Raw genomic sequence first — 16,888 nt, forward strand, 5'->3', positions numbered from 1 at the left:
AACGGCTTAATTAGATATTATACACAATAAAATACTCTGTTTACAAGTGATGGTCGTTAAAGAGATTTTTTGAGCTACTCTAGAGTGGAAGATTGACTGAACAGTAACAACTTCATTTTTGGTCATGAATCATGATATGCACAAACTCAAAAAACAAATTTTTATGTAAATCATTTGTTTAACCAAGCTTACTAAAATCAAAGAAACAAAATTTGTAATGACGTACCGGTTATTAAATGATGACAAAATTTTGATTTGTAGTTGAACCATCACTGAAAGGCAGAAGATGCAACCAAAATCTGTTTTAACACCAGTGCAAGCTGATCATAAGAGAGACATGTCGTTAAACTTTGTGCTCCAGGACGTGTGATTCATTATATGAGACAGTTTACATCGTCATCAGATTTTTATTTTTAAAGCCATCCTAAATAAGAAGACAGGTAGAGCGAGAGAGAAACAGAAGGATGGCAAAGAAACAAGGCAGATGTGTCCTGTCACCCGCAAGGATCTCGCCCACACTCCGAGAGCAATCACATCCCTGGGGCCTGCAGAGGTGGCACGAGAGACAGACAGCTTGCCCTACTTTTCCTGAAGCCTCTGAACAATAACGGCTCTACAGAATACAAGATGGAGTGCGCTCTTACCCAAAACCTCTCCTGTTGATGTTTTCAGACGAATCAAAAAACACTTTCACATCATGAACAAGAGACTAAAGACTAATTTCGGAGCAGGTTGAAACAGAAATTCAGCATCTTAACATCTGATTGTACATTTGCTTTCAAGTAGAGAAGATTTCAGATTGTAACCAAGTTAAAGTCCTATATTTAAACATTTAATGGTAATTAAAGAAGATTTGCATTCTGAGATTTAACTGTTTGAAAATGTGTATGTATAAATACACATATCATTTACCCCTTCTTAAAATCATTCTAATTTATCTAATTTCTCAGCCTGTCCTGAGAGATCTACCTAAGTCTTTATATAAGTTTTTAGCATACCTTTTCAAATTTGATCAGAATTAGACATTAAACTTACATAACTGGCTGTCTGTGTGGCTCTTATTGCCAGTTTGCTTCTCTCTACTGCAAAACTTCCAGTGGTTTGCTCAAAGACCTCACAGATTGACACAAAAAAAGCATGAGATCTGGAAAGGAGACCACTAATGAAAAGGCTCCTGAATCTAAAATTCAGATGAACATTTTTGTTTTTATTAATTGTATATAATTTTGTAGTTTTGTAGATCATTCTAGATTTCACTTTATTAGGTTAATTAGTGATTTTTAGACGGTGACATCAAAAAAGTAAGTGTCATTTTTTTTTCACAGTTCTGACTTTTTTCTTGCAATTCTGTATGATATAAACTCAGAATTGCAAGATATAAATGTGCATGATTCCGTATTCGTCTAGTGTATATTTACACAAACTATTAAAGCGTTTTGTGAGAACCTGCTCTTGAGGTATTTTAGAGACGGTATGGTGCAGTCAAAACGATTTTTTGCAAGGTGTGGAGAAAATAGCAATGCAAGTTATACAACATTCAAGCCTTTCAATTCAGAAAAGTCACCAAGGCCTCAGGCGGAGAGGGAACGTGACTCAGCTAAATGACGTTTTAGGCATCTGTTACGTTATTTATTCAATAATACACATTTTCCTTTTCTCCTTGATTTTAAATGTTTGACAGCTGAGACATCGTGCTGTGATGAATGGATGTTTCTCGCTGGTAAAGAGTATCTCGCGTCTCGCTCTTTTAATAACAGTCTACTATTGAATTCATACATGGTTGCCATGACGATGGATCTCTGCGCAATAGATGACAGTGCACGCTTCAAGGATTCGTCTGACTCATGCTAAAGAAATGCCAGAACTGATGTGCTCAAACATGTGAGAAGGTCACCTGTGGTAAATGTGATGTGTCAAATGACCGGTTTATAAAATACACCTGACTTTAAACTTTATTAAAGACACCATTCTAATACTGAACAGCTGTTCAAACCAAGGAAAATATAAGATACAGTTTTTTTTGTTTTTGTTTAATGGGCTCTCTAAAGAGATAGTTCATCCAAAAAATTAACATTTTGTAATAATTTCAACCAGTTGCTGGTAGCCATTGACTTCCATTGTATTTTTTATTCCATACTATAGTATTTTTCAAAATATTTTATTTTATGTTCAACAGAAGAACGAAATTAATAAAGTTTTGGAACAATTTGGGTAAACTTCCTTTAACATGGTATGATATTTATTCATTTAAATGTATTTAGGTGTATTTATAATGCAAGTTTTTGATGCATTTATATAATTTTTTTTTTAATTCAGTTATAGAATTTAATTTTAATGTTTTGTTGTGCATTTTAAAGACATTTCAAAAATCATGAGATGAATCAAATTTTTTTCTGTTCTAATACTCATTTTTCTATTCTAATAAACAAGCAGCTTTTCACTTCACAAGAGGTTAATTGCTGGACTGGAGTCATGTGGATTACTTGTGGGGAATTTCTATGTTCTTATCAACTGTTTGGACTCTGACGGCACCCATTCACCGAAGAGGATCCATTGGTGAGCAAGTGATGTAGTGCTAAATTCAGTCATACAAGAGTCAGTCTGATTCCTGTTTGAAATCTTAATGACATAATATAACATGACACTTAGGTTTGTCCTCAAGACAACAGACTCAGTGATGAACAGGTGGTGTTCTGTATATAATCAGAAGGAACCCCTCATAGTTCCCACATCTGTTTAAAACAGACACACACTGACTCACTGGTCAAGAAACCTGGTGGTCCAATTAAGCTTGAATACATTCCAGCAGCTGGTGTTTGAGGGAAGCCCCACAGTGAGCTAATGAAGAATGAATTGTGGGTCACATTCACACATACTGTACAATGAGTCACAGCTAAAATGTTATTCATCAGATATACACTGAAACATAGCCTGTTAACATTATACATTAGCTGACTCACCTTTTTCATCACACTTTTCTTTATTTTTACATAATTTCTGCATGATCAAAAATGTTAGCTTTTCTTTTTACCCATATTATATTCTGACATCAATATTTAATCTAATGTAATATACGTTTTATATCTCATTGTTTTTAAGGGGGCTTTCAGTCCCTCATCCTTAGGCCATGCATGATATAGATGAATAGTGGAGAATTACTTCTGAATTATTATGATGCTTTTATAAACTGTTTAGACCCTCATTCTGATGGCACCCATTCACTGCAGATGATCCATTTATGAGCAAGTGATGTAATGCTAATTTTCTCCAAATCTGTTCAGATGCATAAACAAACTCATCTTGGGTGGCCTGAGGGTGAGTAAATTTTTCTTTTTGGGTAAACTATTCCTTTAAGATACATACCTTTTACAAGTCAATCTAGTAGGTAAGTAACAATATATCATCACTATCTGTTCTCCACACAACATGTTTTTCCATCTCTCACATTTGTCTTTCTTTTGAACTGAATTGTAAGTCAGTATAGACACTGTTCTGTTTATAACTGTACTTCTCTTTTTACTCTTTGGATAAAAAATCCAAAGTGATTTATTTTTAGCTTTGCATGGAGGACAAATAAACAATACTTATCAGACACAGCTTACAACAGCTTTATATTGCATTTTATTTATTGTATTTTAAAGATGTAATGAATAATGCAACTTTTTCTTGGCATTTTCATGGATATGATAAAATGTGTCTTAGTTACTTTCTCCATTAATGGATATTCTCTAGAAAATTCACTGTAGTCAAGGATGAATGGCAGTGAAATACTGCTTGTGAAGGATTTTCATCTAATCCTGCTAACGTTAAGGATATATATCGGCTTACTTCAACACTGCATACAGCATTCCATTAATGGAATTCCTTTGGGATGCTCCCATAAAGGTTTAATCCCATGCTCAAGGATTATATAAACATTTGAAATCATGAAACTTCCATTTAAAGCTTCTTGTCATTGAAGGACAATGTTTAATTCCACCCCACCCTGTTCTGACAGTCTCCTCATCTGCCTTGAATGACATTAAGAACTGGAAAACCTTTAGCTCAAGAATTCGTAATGATATATAGAAAGTGTGTTCATGGTGTAAGGTATAAAAACAAATAAAAGCAAGTCATAAATGTGCAATATATTACATATACATATGCATACATAACACAAGCCAGTAAATTGGCTAACATACAATTCAAAACAATGTCAAAAAAGGTTCTGTGACAAAATATTTATACATTTTTGACTGGATGCTGAGTTTTTATTCTGTGACACAGTATGTAGAAAATAAATGCAGAACGTTCACATAGGACACTCTAAACATGACTTTATGCATGAAATGGTTCAGAAAATTTGGACACAAATTTGTTAACACAACATTCAAAAAGTCCACTATATTATTTTATAACAGTAATTATTATGCAAATAATTGTATTACAATTAATGTAATAAAAAATTAAATTAAATATGTATTTGAAGAAATAATTATCAAATTAAGCCATAAATATATATGCCATACATATACAATATATATATATATATATATATATATATATATATATATATATATATATATATATATATTTTAATTAACTATAATAAACCTGTCTGAATAACTTACAAATATTTTTTTCTGTTGCATATAACATTTTAAATTGAATTTTGCTACATATATGTTTCCATATTTATGATAGCATGTTTATGTGTAATAGCATGTTTATGTTAAAAATAATAATTATTATATTAAATTAAATCTGGTAAAAAGCAGTATTTAAATTCTATTTCAGTTTTTTTTTTTCCTTCATTTCACATTTAAATTATACTTCTGTATCCTTTTTGGTACATCAATTTAGATCTGAATGGTGCACTTGGTCAACTTTCTCAAAAAAAAAAAAAACTTTAATCACAAAGAATGCACATAAATGGACATGCTATCCGAGATTATGGGTGATATAACAAAGATAAGAAAAGAAAAACAGATTTAATTAAATACTAAAAAAAGACTCAAAAATGTATTTTGCCTCTTCGTTCTTCTGTCTCTCCTCGTCTGACCTTTCTTTTGTTCCTTATTTGTTTTCAGCATACTCAGCCTTTCTTCCATTCAGTTTCAGAATGTTGTCTTAAATATCCCCTAACATTCAATCTGAAATTCAAACTCACAATGACATGTTGGTGTGTGTGTGTGTGTGTGTGTCAGCAGTGAGGTGTATCCTGCCTACCAGAGCTCCTGTAGTGGTCCGACGCCTCTCCTCTGGATTTGTTGCAAAGAAACATCAAGCACTACACGAAGCCTCAGCAGAACACAAACTCTGCATTAATAAACCAGAAATCTTTCATTTTTAATTCTCTGCTGAAATGTAATTTGAGTCTAGATCTCGTTAAGAAAAGGATCTTGAGTGTTTTTTAGATTGTTCTGTGCTAGTTGAGGCACTAGCCTACTTCATGGCCAATTACACACCTTCTAGGAGGCATTCGTTTGGTTCATCGTGAAAACTGTTACAGCAAATGAAACTTTTTTAACTGAAATTGAACCTTCTTGGATCAGGATTTGTGGTTGTAATTCGGTTGTTAAGTGATGACGTAAGAAGCGCTGTTTCCGGGTCCAAGCCTCAACTCGCTTCACTTGAGAATACGACCTCAGCAGCCGTTTATGAGCACTGTTTATTCATATTAATAATTTGAGCTAAACGCTTTCAAACTTACGGTATACACTACAGTCTCCGTGCTCACAGCGTCCCAAACACAAATAATTTTTATATATATTTTTTATATTTATATTTTCATTGTCTGGCTATCTGGGACTTCAGTATGGAGGTAAATGTTACGATTATAACTTTTTCGCTAGTATTCTATAACATTGTGAGTTTATATTAGCACCTTTGGTTGTTTTCTCGTTGTAACTGATAGAGCGTTTGGACACAGAAGCGCTGCTACGTGACGTCAGACTTAACAAGCGAATACAGATGAAAGCACATTTGAACTGCTAAATAGAATTATGCAGAAAATTCATAAATATGTAAATCACTGATGCAGTCTATTTAAAGAAGTGTTTATTTTTAAACCTGCATTTTTTATTTCAAAAACTATTTGTAAAGTGAAGAAATTATACAAACTGCCACAATGGCATGATCATAGACAGGAAAGGGCATGATTGCTATCTTCGTCTGAGTCGGGTTAAAACTCTCTGTTCAATTCGCTGGGCGATTTTCTGATGTATGAATGATACTAAGGATATTATTTTAGGCTATAATCTGAAGTTATGAAAACAAGGTTAAAATGTGAGGAAAATGCAAACATGGCCCAGATGTTTTCAGCTGCATCTGTGGGTATTTTATTATTTTCAAACAGTGATAGAAAATTACAGATTTTAAGGGGGGAAAATAATGAAATATCTTCTTCTTTTAAGCTGTCTGTATGTGTTATAAAGTTGTTACTGATATGTTTTAACTCAGCATTATCAAATTAGATATTAGGCCTTTTTTGCAGGCTTTTGCTAATAATATTTTATAATATTATTTTGTTTCAAACACCTAAAGCAAAGATGTTCACTTGAAAACTAACATCTGCCCTGTTGTCAAACTGGTCAGTTTGGACACCCTTTTTGCTTCAAAACAAACGTCACCTTCCTGTTCTTGTTGTATGATTGTTTAAGCCCGGTGGAAAGATCACTCAATAATGGCTTATGTGCTCTAGTTGTTTAAAGAAGGGTTTATCTCCAAGGGGTGTATGGAGGATTGTTTCAGGTGAGTGGAATTATGGGATCATAATTATAGGAGATGGACGAGTGGTTTAGCAGTGTGTACTGTGCAGTGTTCGGGTGTCCCGTGATCACATTTGGATATTATAGATATAGTCGTCCCCTGATGGAAGTACAGTTTCATTAAGTTGATCATTATCTGGTTACATACATTAATTGTTTATTATTTAGGTGTTTATTGTGTTGGTCTGAATAGAGAATAGCTATTTTTATGAGTATAAACTAGTAAGGTTTATTTATCTGCAAGTTTATTTAAACCAGCTGAAGGTTTGCATGCCCTGGTGCATGCGCAGTGTATGTTTATTGATTATTCCATTCCAATATATGCATATTTTTATATTCTCTCAGCTTGGTTAAAGGGGCAACACTCACTATAATTTCTGAAAACAGCTGAATTTATCCCATTCGGTCTCATTCCTGCATTAAGAGCCTCAGAGACCCCTTAAATTCATCAGATTATATTCAAATTAAAGGATTGCCCATGTTCTGCAGTTCACTGTTTTTATTTTTCTCTCAGTATTTGCTATTGCTAGTCATTTATAGATCTACTGTATGTTCTCATTTCCCCCCCAGTTATTAAAGTACAAATATAAAGAAAGAAACCTCATTATGAATAAATCATCTGAATTCATTTATTCATTAATTTGTATAATGAGACATTTGTGTACATTTTTTTTGCTTCATAAATTAGTTATAAGCTTGAAAAATATTTCATGCACAATAAACCACACACTGACATTTTAAAATAATACAAGAACAAATAAATAAATAATCAACTGATATGCTCAAAAAACAAACAAACAAACAAACAAAAAAAAAAACACTGATGTAATTACAGTGAGGGTGCTGTTGAACATACTCTGAAATTATATTTCCAAACCATTTCATTATCAACAAAGACATGATCACTTATTGCAACAGAAAGCATGTTTATGCTAATGTGTGAAAACCCCTCCCCAAAATAACATTCACTCTGTCCTCTATGATTATGTTTTATGCCTCTGTATCCTCACATACCCTGTCTGTATTGATGATCTATTAGTCTTGTTCTCAGTAACAAATATTCAGATATAAAAAATACAAATATTGATTTCAGTAAAAACAAACGTGCCTGGGTTTAAAAGAGGTGGAAACACCCACAATGGCACAAGAGAAAAGCTCATGCAAAGAGAACCGTATATATTACTCTATACACGACGCCAAACTAATAAACAGTCATAGAAAAGATGCAATAAATCAAACAAGAAGCACTCCTTCTCATTTTCGCTCCATTGCTGATTCTTCAGATCTTCCTCGCTGGCGTTAAGTGGATATAAAATGTATTTTGGGCATATGATCAGTCAAGGATTGAAAATGGAATGGATGTAGATGTGACGGAAGTGAATAAAATCTTCCCTCGATTACATACATCATCCCATTTCCATGCAATATATATATGTAGCTTATTTCTCTGGAAAGACAGTCAAGTTGTGCTTCAGGTGCTGAACTGGACAGCTCCCTTGAACGAGCAGCTCATTGTTTGATAGATGCCTATGAAACAGGGGCTTCTGTTTGTTGATGTCGTGATGAAATCTCACACCCAGACCCACGGCGTCTATGAGACGAGGGGCTTAATGACCAGAAATCTTGGGAGGCTTTCTTCACAGCAGCGGTTTGGGATGGGTTTCAGTTGGAGAATTGCCAGCATCTTCAAATCTTGCTATTTTAACCCATTGTGCAGAGTGGCTCTTCATCCTTCGTCCTGTACTCATACACTGAACCATCTTCACCTCTCGTTCACATGCACAGGCGACAAGTGCGTCAAACCGGTGATTAAAAGAAAAGGTTGAAAAAGCATAATCTTTCAAGTTTACACACCGGGAGTTGACTTGTCTGTCATCCCTTTGAGAACTTCGTCTATTCGGTCATCTTCGATGACCACTGTGGAGAGAGGACACAGATGTTTAGTAGAGCTTTTAAACTGTATGCATAAAGGTAAGAAAAGCAGCATTTATCTAATTATGTCAGCAGGACAATGTGCTATCAAGGGCCATTTTTTTAAATGTACTGTACAGTATATTCACTAAGATCATTTTAGTAAAAAAATTTATAACTGGAATTGGTTAACTGTAGGTTCCCTCATCACATACAGTGAAAAATTATATTCGATTTTATTTCAATGCAAAAATATTATTAATAAATAAATAAATAAATTCCCATTAAATTTACAGTGAAAATTATAAAACATAAGGCAATACATATATGTTTACTGTAAAATGTAAATTCAATATAATGCATATTTATACATTCCAAGAGTATTTTTTAAAGCATATATTTGACATTTTGTTCAGATTTATTTCTTTATACTCCCTTTTTTTATTAAGCTTACTGTTTTTGTCACATATTTTTATCTGATAATTTGTGTTTGTCTGTGTAACACTGTGCTCTGTTTTTCATGTTTATTAGCCATCGTTCCAGGCAAGATCAATTTAAATATGTTATGGGGATTGCATTCATTAATTTATTTTAAAGTTTTATTAACCCGTATGATACCTACCGTGTTTTGCCCTGCCAATCTGCCCGAGTTTCGGTGGCCTTTTGGACTGTGACGTTCCGAAGAACGAGTTCGTGTCTTGCAGTCGACAGCTGAAGGAGAGCTGACTGACATCACTGTCCGCCCCGTAGCCGTTCATCTTCCCCTCGTTGTATGGCAGCACTTCGGACATGGCTATCCTACTCAAATTCCCAGCTAAGAAGTTGTGAGGAAAAGCTAATAGCCTATTATTTGTAGGAAGTTATGGATAAAGTCTTTATAAACTACTACTTTTTTTTACTCAGTGTTGGAAAATAACTCCAGGTAAGAGCTTGGAGCAACTATCTCTCAGCAGGTCCAGTGTGCTGCTCTCCTGAGCGAACCGTCGGTTGTACCGGAGAAAGGAGGGATGCGTCCGCCTGCTGATGAGCCCTTGCGAGAAATACAGGGAGATCTCGAGACCATAAAGGAAACCCAGACGGAAAAGTGAAGTCATTCATCCGGGTTTGAAAGGGGAGGGAATAGGGAGAAATAAATAAATAAAGATGCGCGAGGGAAAGACAGTACAATAATACAGTAAGACGTTTAACTAGGAATTGAACTATTATTACTATTTACCTATTACAAGAAAGTAATCAATTATTGACTAGTATTTCTTAATTTCATTGTTTACTCCAATATAAATTATCCACTTGTGTTTATTCCTATTTCCGCATCCCAATAGTTACAAGTAGCATGTTACTAGTAACCAATTGCAATTTTGTGGTTCAGTATATTCCAATATTGATGGCACCCAGTTTTGCTTACTAGTAGCCATTCATCAGCTCTTGTCGCTTTTAAGTATTAGTAAAGTAACAAGAATGAAAATCTGAATAGAATACAAATAAAACCAGATATAGCAGTGTTTATTTATTTTCCTTATCAGTTAATTCAGAATCACATGATCTAAAATACACAATTTAAGACTTGGCTAATCCCAAATTTTATGCCAAAGCACTGAGTAAATGGATAAATATGTGAAAATCTGCGGCCCATCTTTGGCGTTGCTCTGTTGGCTCCCTGTTAAAAACTTGAGTTATCTTTTAGCTCCCTCTGCTGGCCATTTTCAAGAGATCCTAGAGCTTGTATAGTAGCAAAAGAGGAAATAAAATAAATGACTAAACCATGAAAATCCAACCTCTTTTCCGACTCATGTCAGCCAGCACTGAAAGCTGATCTGACTTTTGCCTTAAAGACTCACACTGTCTGTGCAAACACATTCTGTTCTGGTGACAGGTGGCCTGCTGTAGGATCACCACTGGAATGTTGTTGGTCCATTTTTAGACTAGCCATGTGGACCAAAGTGGAGAGCGGTGCAGTTGGTATCTCACAGTTTATGAGGGCTACTTTGGGTCGACTTCTTGGTTGAGATAAGAATGAGTTTTATGAAAAGGACATATATTTTTTGACTACTTCGCTCACTCTCATTTTGGGCCCTTAAATATAGCTGAGCACCCCCTACAGTCTCTTTAGTGCAGGTAGTCAACATTGGACATTATGTGTGTGCTCTTTTCCTCTCTGGATTGATTCCACACCTGTCTGTGTCAGTCAAGGGGAAAAGCTGTGCTGAAAAGCCCTGGGTGTGCACGACAATAACAGTGAAAGGAAGTCATACAACGGCATGACATGATGAAAAGCTTTCTACATCTGTTGACGGTGTCCTTTTTTTCCTTCTTTCTCCAAGGTAGGACAAACTAATGAAATATTTAATAGCTTAATATCTGTCAGCTGTTCTTTCGTGCTTATAAAGTAACACAACTACTAAATAAGTTATAGCACTTTAATAAAAAACTGAATGCTGATTGCATTATATAAAAGATTGTTATTTTATCAGTAGAAGATGATGATTATTATGTTTTTACGATGACTTTTGATTTTACGTAGCGGACCCCTACAATTATGTTGTTTTGTAAAAGTACTACATCCATTTAGCTATTTGCTTCATAAAAATGTGGCACCCAAATATAAATATTTGATCAAACTTTCTGAAAGGTGAAGATATGTTCTGTTTTGTAGGATGTTGGGGCCGGAATGAAGAGGAACGCCTCATCAACTACCTTTTTAAGGAGCGTGGCTACAACAAAGAGCTTCGTCCGGTCCAAAATAAAGATGATACTGTAGACATTTATCTTGCACTGACACTTTCTAATCTTATTTCCTTGGTGAGTACATAATACTGCCAGTATAAACAGTTTCATACTGTAATATATGTCAAATAAATATTGTCTGATACTGTGCCAGACTGTCAAACAAAGATGTTTTTTCCACTACAGAAAGAAGTTGATGAAACATTACTAACAAATGTGTGGATGGAGCATGTAAGTACATTATATGGATTCCTAAATGTGTGGTTTAATTTATATATATATTTTTTGTTTAGTATTTAGTATTTAATATGTCTTCTCTAATATATTTCCCTCTTGTTTTCTTAAGGGCTGGACTGATTATAGACTTGAGTGGAATGAAACAGAGTTTGATAACATTCCCGTCCTGCGCCTGCCGCCAAGTATGGTCTGGTTACCAGAGATTGTTCTCGAAAACAAGTATGCTGTCTTTCTCCATCATGTTTTATTTCTCGATATTGATGTTTTTTTATGAAAGCAGCATCATTCATTTTTCTTTAAAATAGCAATGATGCCCAGTTCCAGGTGGCCTATTACTGCAATGTGTTGATCTATCCCAGTGGATATGTGTACTGGTTGCCTCCAGCTATATTTCGAAGCTCCTGCTCAATAAACGTCAACTACTTCCCTTTCGATTGGCAGAACTGCTCACTAAAGTTTAGGTATGTTTTGTAGTATGTTTATACATTTTATTACCTGCTGCATGAATTACTTCTGGTATTTTATTGCTTAATGACCCCCACGAGACTCATTCTGTCTCTATCAGCTCATTAACTTACAATGCCAAAGAGATTAGCTTACATCTGAAAGAGGAGCAGAACGAAGAGGGAAAGTCCTACAAGGTGGAATGGATCGTTATTGATCCGGAGGGATTCACAGGTGAGCTCTGACAGAAGGATATTTATCTTTTTCTGCTGTTTCATCCAGATACGCAATCTTTCTGTCTCCTTTCTTGCAGAAAATGGCGAGTGGGAAATAGTTCACAAGCCTGCCAGGAACAACATTTATAAAAACATCCCAGTGGAAAGCAACAAGCACCAGGATATTACCTTTTATCTCATCATTAGACGTAAACCCCTGTTCTACGTTGTCAATATAATCATTCCCTGCATGCTCATCTCTTTCCTGGCTTCACTCGTCTACTACCTGCCTGCGGACAGTGAGTGATCCTGCTGTTTACCATACTGTACATATGACAGAAATACCATGAAAGTTTATTGAAGGAAGCCATTAATTTGTTTGTTACATATATTAAAATCCATATATGTTACAAGACGGTATGTCATTCGATCTTTTTCCTGTTTCAGGTGGTGAGAAGATGACATTGTCCATCTCTGTGCTGCTGGCTCAGTCTGTGTTTCTGCTGCTAATTTCACAGCGTCTGCCTGAGACGTCTATGGCAGTTCCCTTAATTGTGAAGTATGCCACTATCAGATTTATTGCATGAGGATGTTTCAGTATCAGTAATATAGAATAAACTCATAAAGCTATTGTTGGTACTAAAGTATTGATTTTAAACACATACACAGTTTTTTTTTATCAATTAGCAATGGTAAAATAATAATAAAATGAATTTTTTTTTGACAGGTATCTGATGTTTATCATGGTATTGGTCACTGTGGTGGTGCTGAATTGCGTAATTGTGCTCAACTTGCATTTTCGGACCCCCAGCACCCATGTCATGACTGAATGGACCAGAGAGGTCAGGCCCTCACTTGTCTCTGCAATAATTAAGTTTTTTTTTTTTGCACGTGAACTGATAATCTCATGCATGATAAATTTTGACTATTGTGTCCAAAAATGTTGGTTTTTTATTGATGGTGTGTAATAGTAGCAACATATGCATAATTTATTATTATTATTTTAATTTCATGTTCAATATTAACTTTCTGTAGTATTTTGTCTAAATGAATAAAAAGTCAAACACTAACAATAGCAAAATCAAGTAATTTAAATACTTTCAATGAATTTTGATCTCATAACATTATAATGTGCAGTATGAAAAATGGGATTGACATTTGCTAAAGATTACATTTATTTATTTTTTACTTATTTATCCATTTAGCAAAAGCTTTTATCCAAAGTAACTTATGAAAGAAAAACAAAAGTAATTCGTCAATGAAAATTTGATGAAAATGTTCTCACCCTCAGGATGTGCATGATGTAGATGTATTAAACATTAGAATTACATCACTTGATCAGCAATGGATCCTCTGCAGTGAATGGTAGTCCAAACAGCTGATAAAAACATCATAAAAATCTATATGAGATTCACACAAATCCAGTTGAAAAGCTACAAGCTGTGTGTTTGAAGAAACAAATCCAATTTCTATTTAACCTTCTGGGTCAACACACAAGTCTTATATCCATAATATTGCTTTCTCCATGCAGTAAAAATGTTGTCTGAACCAGGAGAGAGATATGCACAGATTAAGCCCCATTTACAAGTGAAAACCGTTCTATAAAGAAATTTCATAGGAGTAAGCATTATGGATTTTGGCCAGAAGCAACAATTTAAAGTTAAAACAACTTGATTGATTTGTTTCTTAGAAACAGACAACTTTTTTACTTAACAGGACATTAATCGAAGGATTGAAGTCTTTTGTGATTATTATGATTTTTATAAATTTAGCAATTTAGACTCTCATTCTGACGGCACCCATTCACTGCAGGGTATCCACTGGTGAGCTGAGGGTGATTAAATTTTTAGCAAATTTCCATTTGCACTATTTCTTCAACGACTGCTCATCTTGTCGGCTACAGTTCTTTTTGGAGCGACTGCCTCGTCTTCTCCACATGTCCCGTCCAGCCGATGACAAACCCAGCCTGGAGGGAGCGCTGCCACGGCGTTCCAGCTCACTGGGGTACATCGCCCAGGCCGAGGAGTACTACAGTGTTAAATCACGCAGCGAACTGATGTTTGAGAAGCAGTCTGAGAGGCATGGCATGGCTGCTCGCCCAACTCCCAAAGCTAGTCAGTCCCACATGATCAGCATAACACTTTAAACTCACATTATGATCATATTTAAAGTGTTATCACACTTGAATACCATTAAAAGAGTAAATTCTTCACAGCGTACACATCCAGTAATGACTCAGAGATGTCGGATCAGCTGTACAACGAGATGAAGCCAGCTGTTGAAGGAGCCAATTACATCGTTAAGCACATGCACGAAAAAAATGACTATAATGAGGTAAAAAGACAATTAAATCCAATGTTGTTGTTTTTTTTAACCCAACAGACTTTTAAACCTTTAGACAAAATGTGTTAAGAATATTTGACACAGCATGTTTTTATAGTTATTTATGTATCACAAATTAGATTACAATAATAATTGCATCTAGTATTTCTGAATAATTTGTACAGATTTTTTTGTTTGTTCATTTTGTTTGGATCCTTTAACATATAAATATGTTATATTAATATAAAGGTATATTATGCATAATATTTCATAATTGTATATAATATCATTTTATTATATTATTATTTATTGTATAAATTAATTACAATTCTAAATATTATCACGTTTTAATTTCCACTATGAATTTATCTTATAAAACTATATATTAATTTAAATTAAATTAATTATTAATTTAATAAAAAATTGTATCCATTTAATTTAATGATTCATTTAATTACATTAAGCACATGCACAACATGATGAATAACTAGACGGTGATGTGTGAAAAATTAATTGGATTAGTATTATTTTTTTCATATAAATATAATTTTTTTCACAAGCATAACACGTTTCTTCTTCAGGAAAAGGACAACTGGAGTGGGATTGCCAGAACAGTGGACCGACTCTGCTTCTATGTGGTCACTCCAGTTATGACATTAGGAACCATCTGCATCTTCCTGATGGGCATCTACAACCAGCCTCCAGCGCTGCCCTTCCAGGGAGACACTTTCACCTATACAGAAGAAAACAAGCGCTTCTCATGACCTCTGTACACCACACCAGTGTCCTAGATGAATAATGAATAATAGCACCAGCACTGAAATATCATATAGGATGTTCTGACAGTAATGCATAGCATGGATATAAATTACTTTCCATTTAGGCTTCTTATGCAACTTGATTACTAATATTATGTAGCTTATGTGGTTTAATAAATCTGCCTCTTCTGCTCTGAGAATAAAATAATAATGCTTGGTTTTCCTCCTGGGTGTAATTGTTGTTTCAGTGGGTAATCAAGGTTTTACCACATCCATTTTTTGCTGTGTTGTTATTGCAGAACAATCTCGCAGGAACATGTTCAGAACAGAAGCAACCTAATCCATTGAGAGGATCATGGACATGCAAGAAAAGTGGAACCCACTATTTTAAATTATAAATACATTTAGAAATGGAACAGCTCACAAACCAGCCTGAAAGTCTGTTATGCAGTTATATAAATAAATCATAAATTCTGCACTGCAGTGTTTGAACACTAGGGTTTAGTATTGCACTCAAATTCTGTTCATCGTCCTTTTTCTTTCATAATTAACATTGTTGTGGTACTGAAGTACTTGAGCTATTATACAGCACCATAGAGACAGGAGAAGGAGAAAAGCAACTGGAGTGAAAAATGTAGAGGTTTGATTATGCATAGTGTAATAGACCGTAGTTGATTCGTGCAACCTTTAGGTCTAAATTACATCCTGTCAATAAAGTACATAAATCTTCCTTGGTGGTGGAAACACAGAGTAGCAGACACAATAAAAAAAGGTTTGAAATGGAGAAAACTTGATTTTGTGTGCAAACCTACCCATGGAAATGTCTGTCCTCAGTGTGTTGCTTTGTGGTTGCTAGGGGGCCACTTACTGTCCCTAATCAAAAGAGCCCAAACTTTATATTTTTTACCCCTACTTTAATGCAGTCTGCCCTTGACTTGCATAATTATTTAGCACTCTCTCCCTATCAGTACACACACAATCTTAATTTAAGCCACTGCTTGGAGGCCCTAGTAAATTCAGACTGTCATTATCTTTATTTTATTATTATTATTTTTTTTAGAAAAGACCAAGCTTCAGATAGGAGGCCACAATGTCCTCTCTCGGGTGTCTTTGCCCCATTTAGATGAAATGAGGATTTTCCTACCATTACAGTCCAAGGCCCTTCCCTCCAGTTCAACCCTCACTGAAGTTCTGAAATGAATAATTAATAGTCCACATGCTGTGGGTTATTAAGTAAAATAACTCAGTGCTCTGTCGTGTCTGGAAAATGATCTAGGAGTTGGTAGAAAGTTGTAATCAATTGACTCTTAAAAAACATGTTACTGTGGTCCACACAGATTGGCCTTAAGATTGGATCTGAAATCTAAACTGGAGATTAATCCAAAATTGCTGACAGTGGGGGGCTGAAGAATAGATCTATATCCCCACCACAGGGACCCCAGCTCCTCTAGATATTTGTCCGTTGGTCTTGATAGAATGGCTTAATGGCCTGCAATCACTCTATTGGAGAGTGTTTGTTTAGCTTTGT

At 34.9% G+C, this 16,888-nt stretch overlaps 2 protein-coding genes across 2 annotated transcripts; one reads left to right on the forward strand and one right to left on the reverse strand.

Moving 5' to 3' along the window:
- Positions 1-7,379: 7,379 nt before the first annotated feature.
- On the reverse strand, positions 7,380-9,774 carry LOC113066180 (calcium/calmodulin-dependent protein kinase II inhibitor 2-like). The gene is made up of 2 exons (XM_026237915.1): positions 9,283-9,774; positions 7,380-8,666 (listed from the first exon to the last, which is right to left on the reverse strand). Exons 1-2 carry the CDS (start codon positions 9,449-9,451, stop codon positions 8,596-8,598), a joined length of 240 nt encoding a protein of 79 aa, XP_026093700.1. The 5' UTR covers positions 9,452-9,774; the 3' UTR covers positions 7,380-8,595.
- An 805-nt stretch (positions 9,775-10,579) lies between these two features.
- On the forward strand, positions 10,580-15,591 carry LOC113066179 (acetylcholine receptor subunit delta-like). Its single transcript, XM_026237914.1, has 12 exons — positions 10,580-10,981; positions 11,314-11,459; positions 11,571-11,615; positions 11,731-11,840; positions 11,927-12,082; positions 12,187-12,299; positions 12,379-12,579; positions 12,728-12,839; positions 13,008-13,122; positions 14,184-14,394; positions 14,496-14,614; positions 15,184-15,591. The coding sequence occupies exons 1-12, from the start codon at positions 10,924-10,926 to the stop codon at positions 15,364-15,366; spliced, it is 1,569 nt and encodes a 522-aa protein (XP_026093699.1). The 5' UTR covers positions 10,580-10,923; the 3' UTR covers positions 15,367-15,591.
- Positions 15,592-16,888: the final 1,297 nt, after the last annotated feature.

Source organism: Carassius auratus, chromosome 49 (genome assembly GCF_003368295.1).
Source record: "Carassius auratus strain Wakin chromosome 49, ASM336829v1, whole genome shotgun sequence".
Classification (NCBI taxonomy): Eukaryota; Metazoa; Chordata; class Actinopteri; order Cypriniformes; family Cyprinidae; genus Carassius; species Carassius auratus.

What these genes read in the sequence shown, in the direction of transcription:
- LOC113066180 (XM_026237915.1), bottom strand. Translation starts at nt 9,451, where the DNA reads ATGTCCGAAGTGCTGCCATACAACGAGGGGAAGATGAACGGCTACGGG. An exon ending in GATTGGCAGGGCAAAACACG is followed by an intron (nt 8,667 to 9,282) that starts GTAGGTATCATA and finishes CTCTCTCCACAG; the next exon opens with TGGTCATCGAAGATGACCGA.
- LOC113066179 (XM_026237914.1), top strand. Translation starts at nt 10,924, where the DNA reads ATGATGAAAAGCTTTCTACATCTGTTGACGGTGTCCTTTTTTTCCTTC. An exon ending in AACTGCTCACTAAAGTTTAG is followed by an intron (nt 12,083 to 12,186) that starts GTATGTTTTGTA and finishes TGTCTCTATCAG; the next exon opens with CTCATTAACTTACAATGCCA. An exon ending in TCGCCCAACTCCCAAAGCTA is followed by an intron (nt 14,395 to 14,495) that starts GTCAGTCCCACA and finishes AATTCTTCACAG; the next exon opens with CGTACACATCCAGTAATGAC.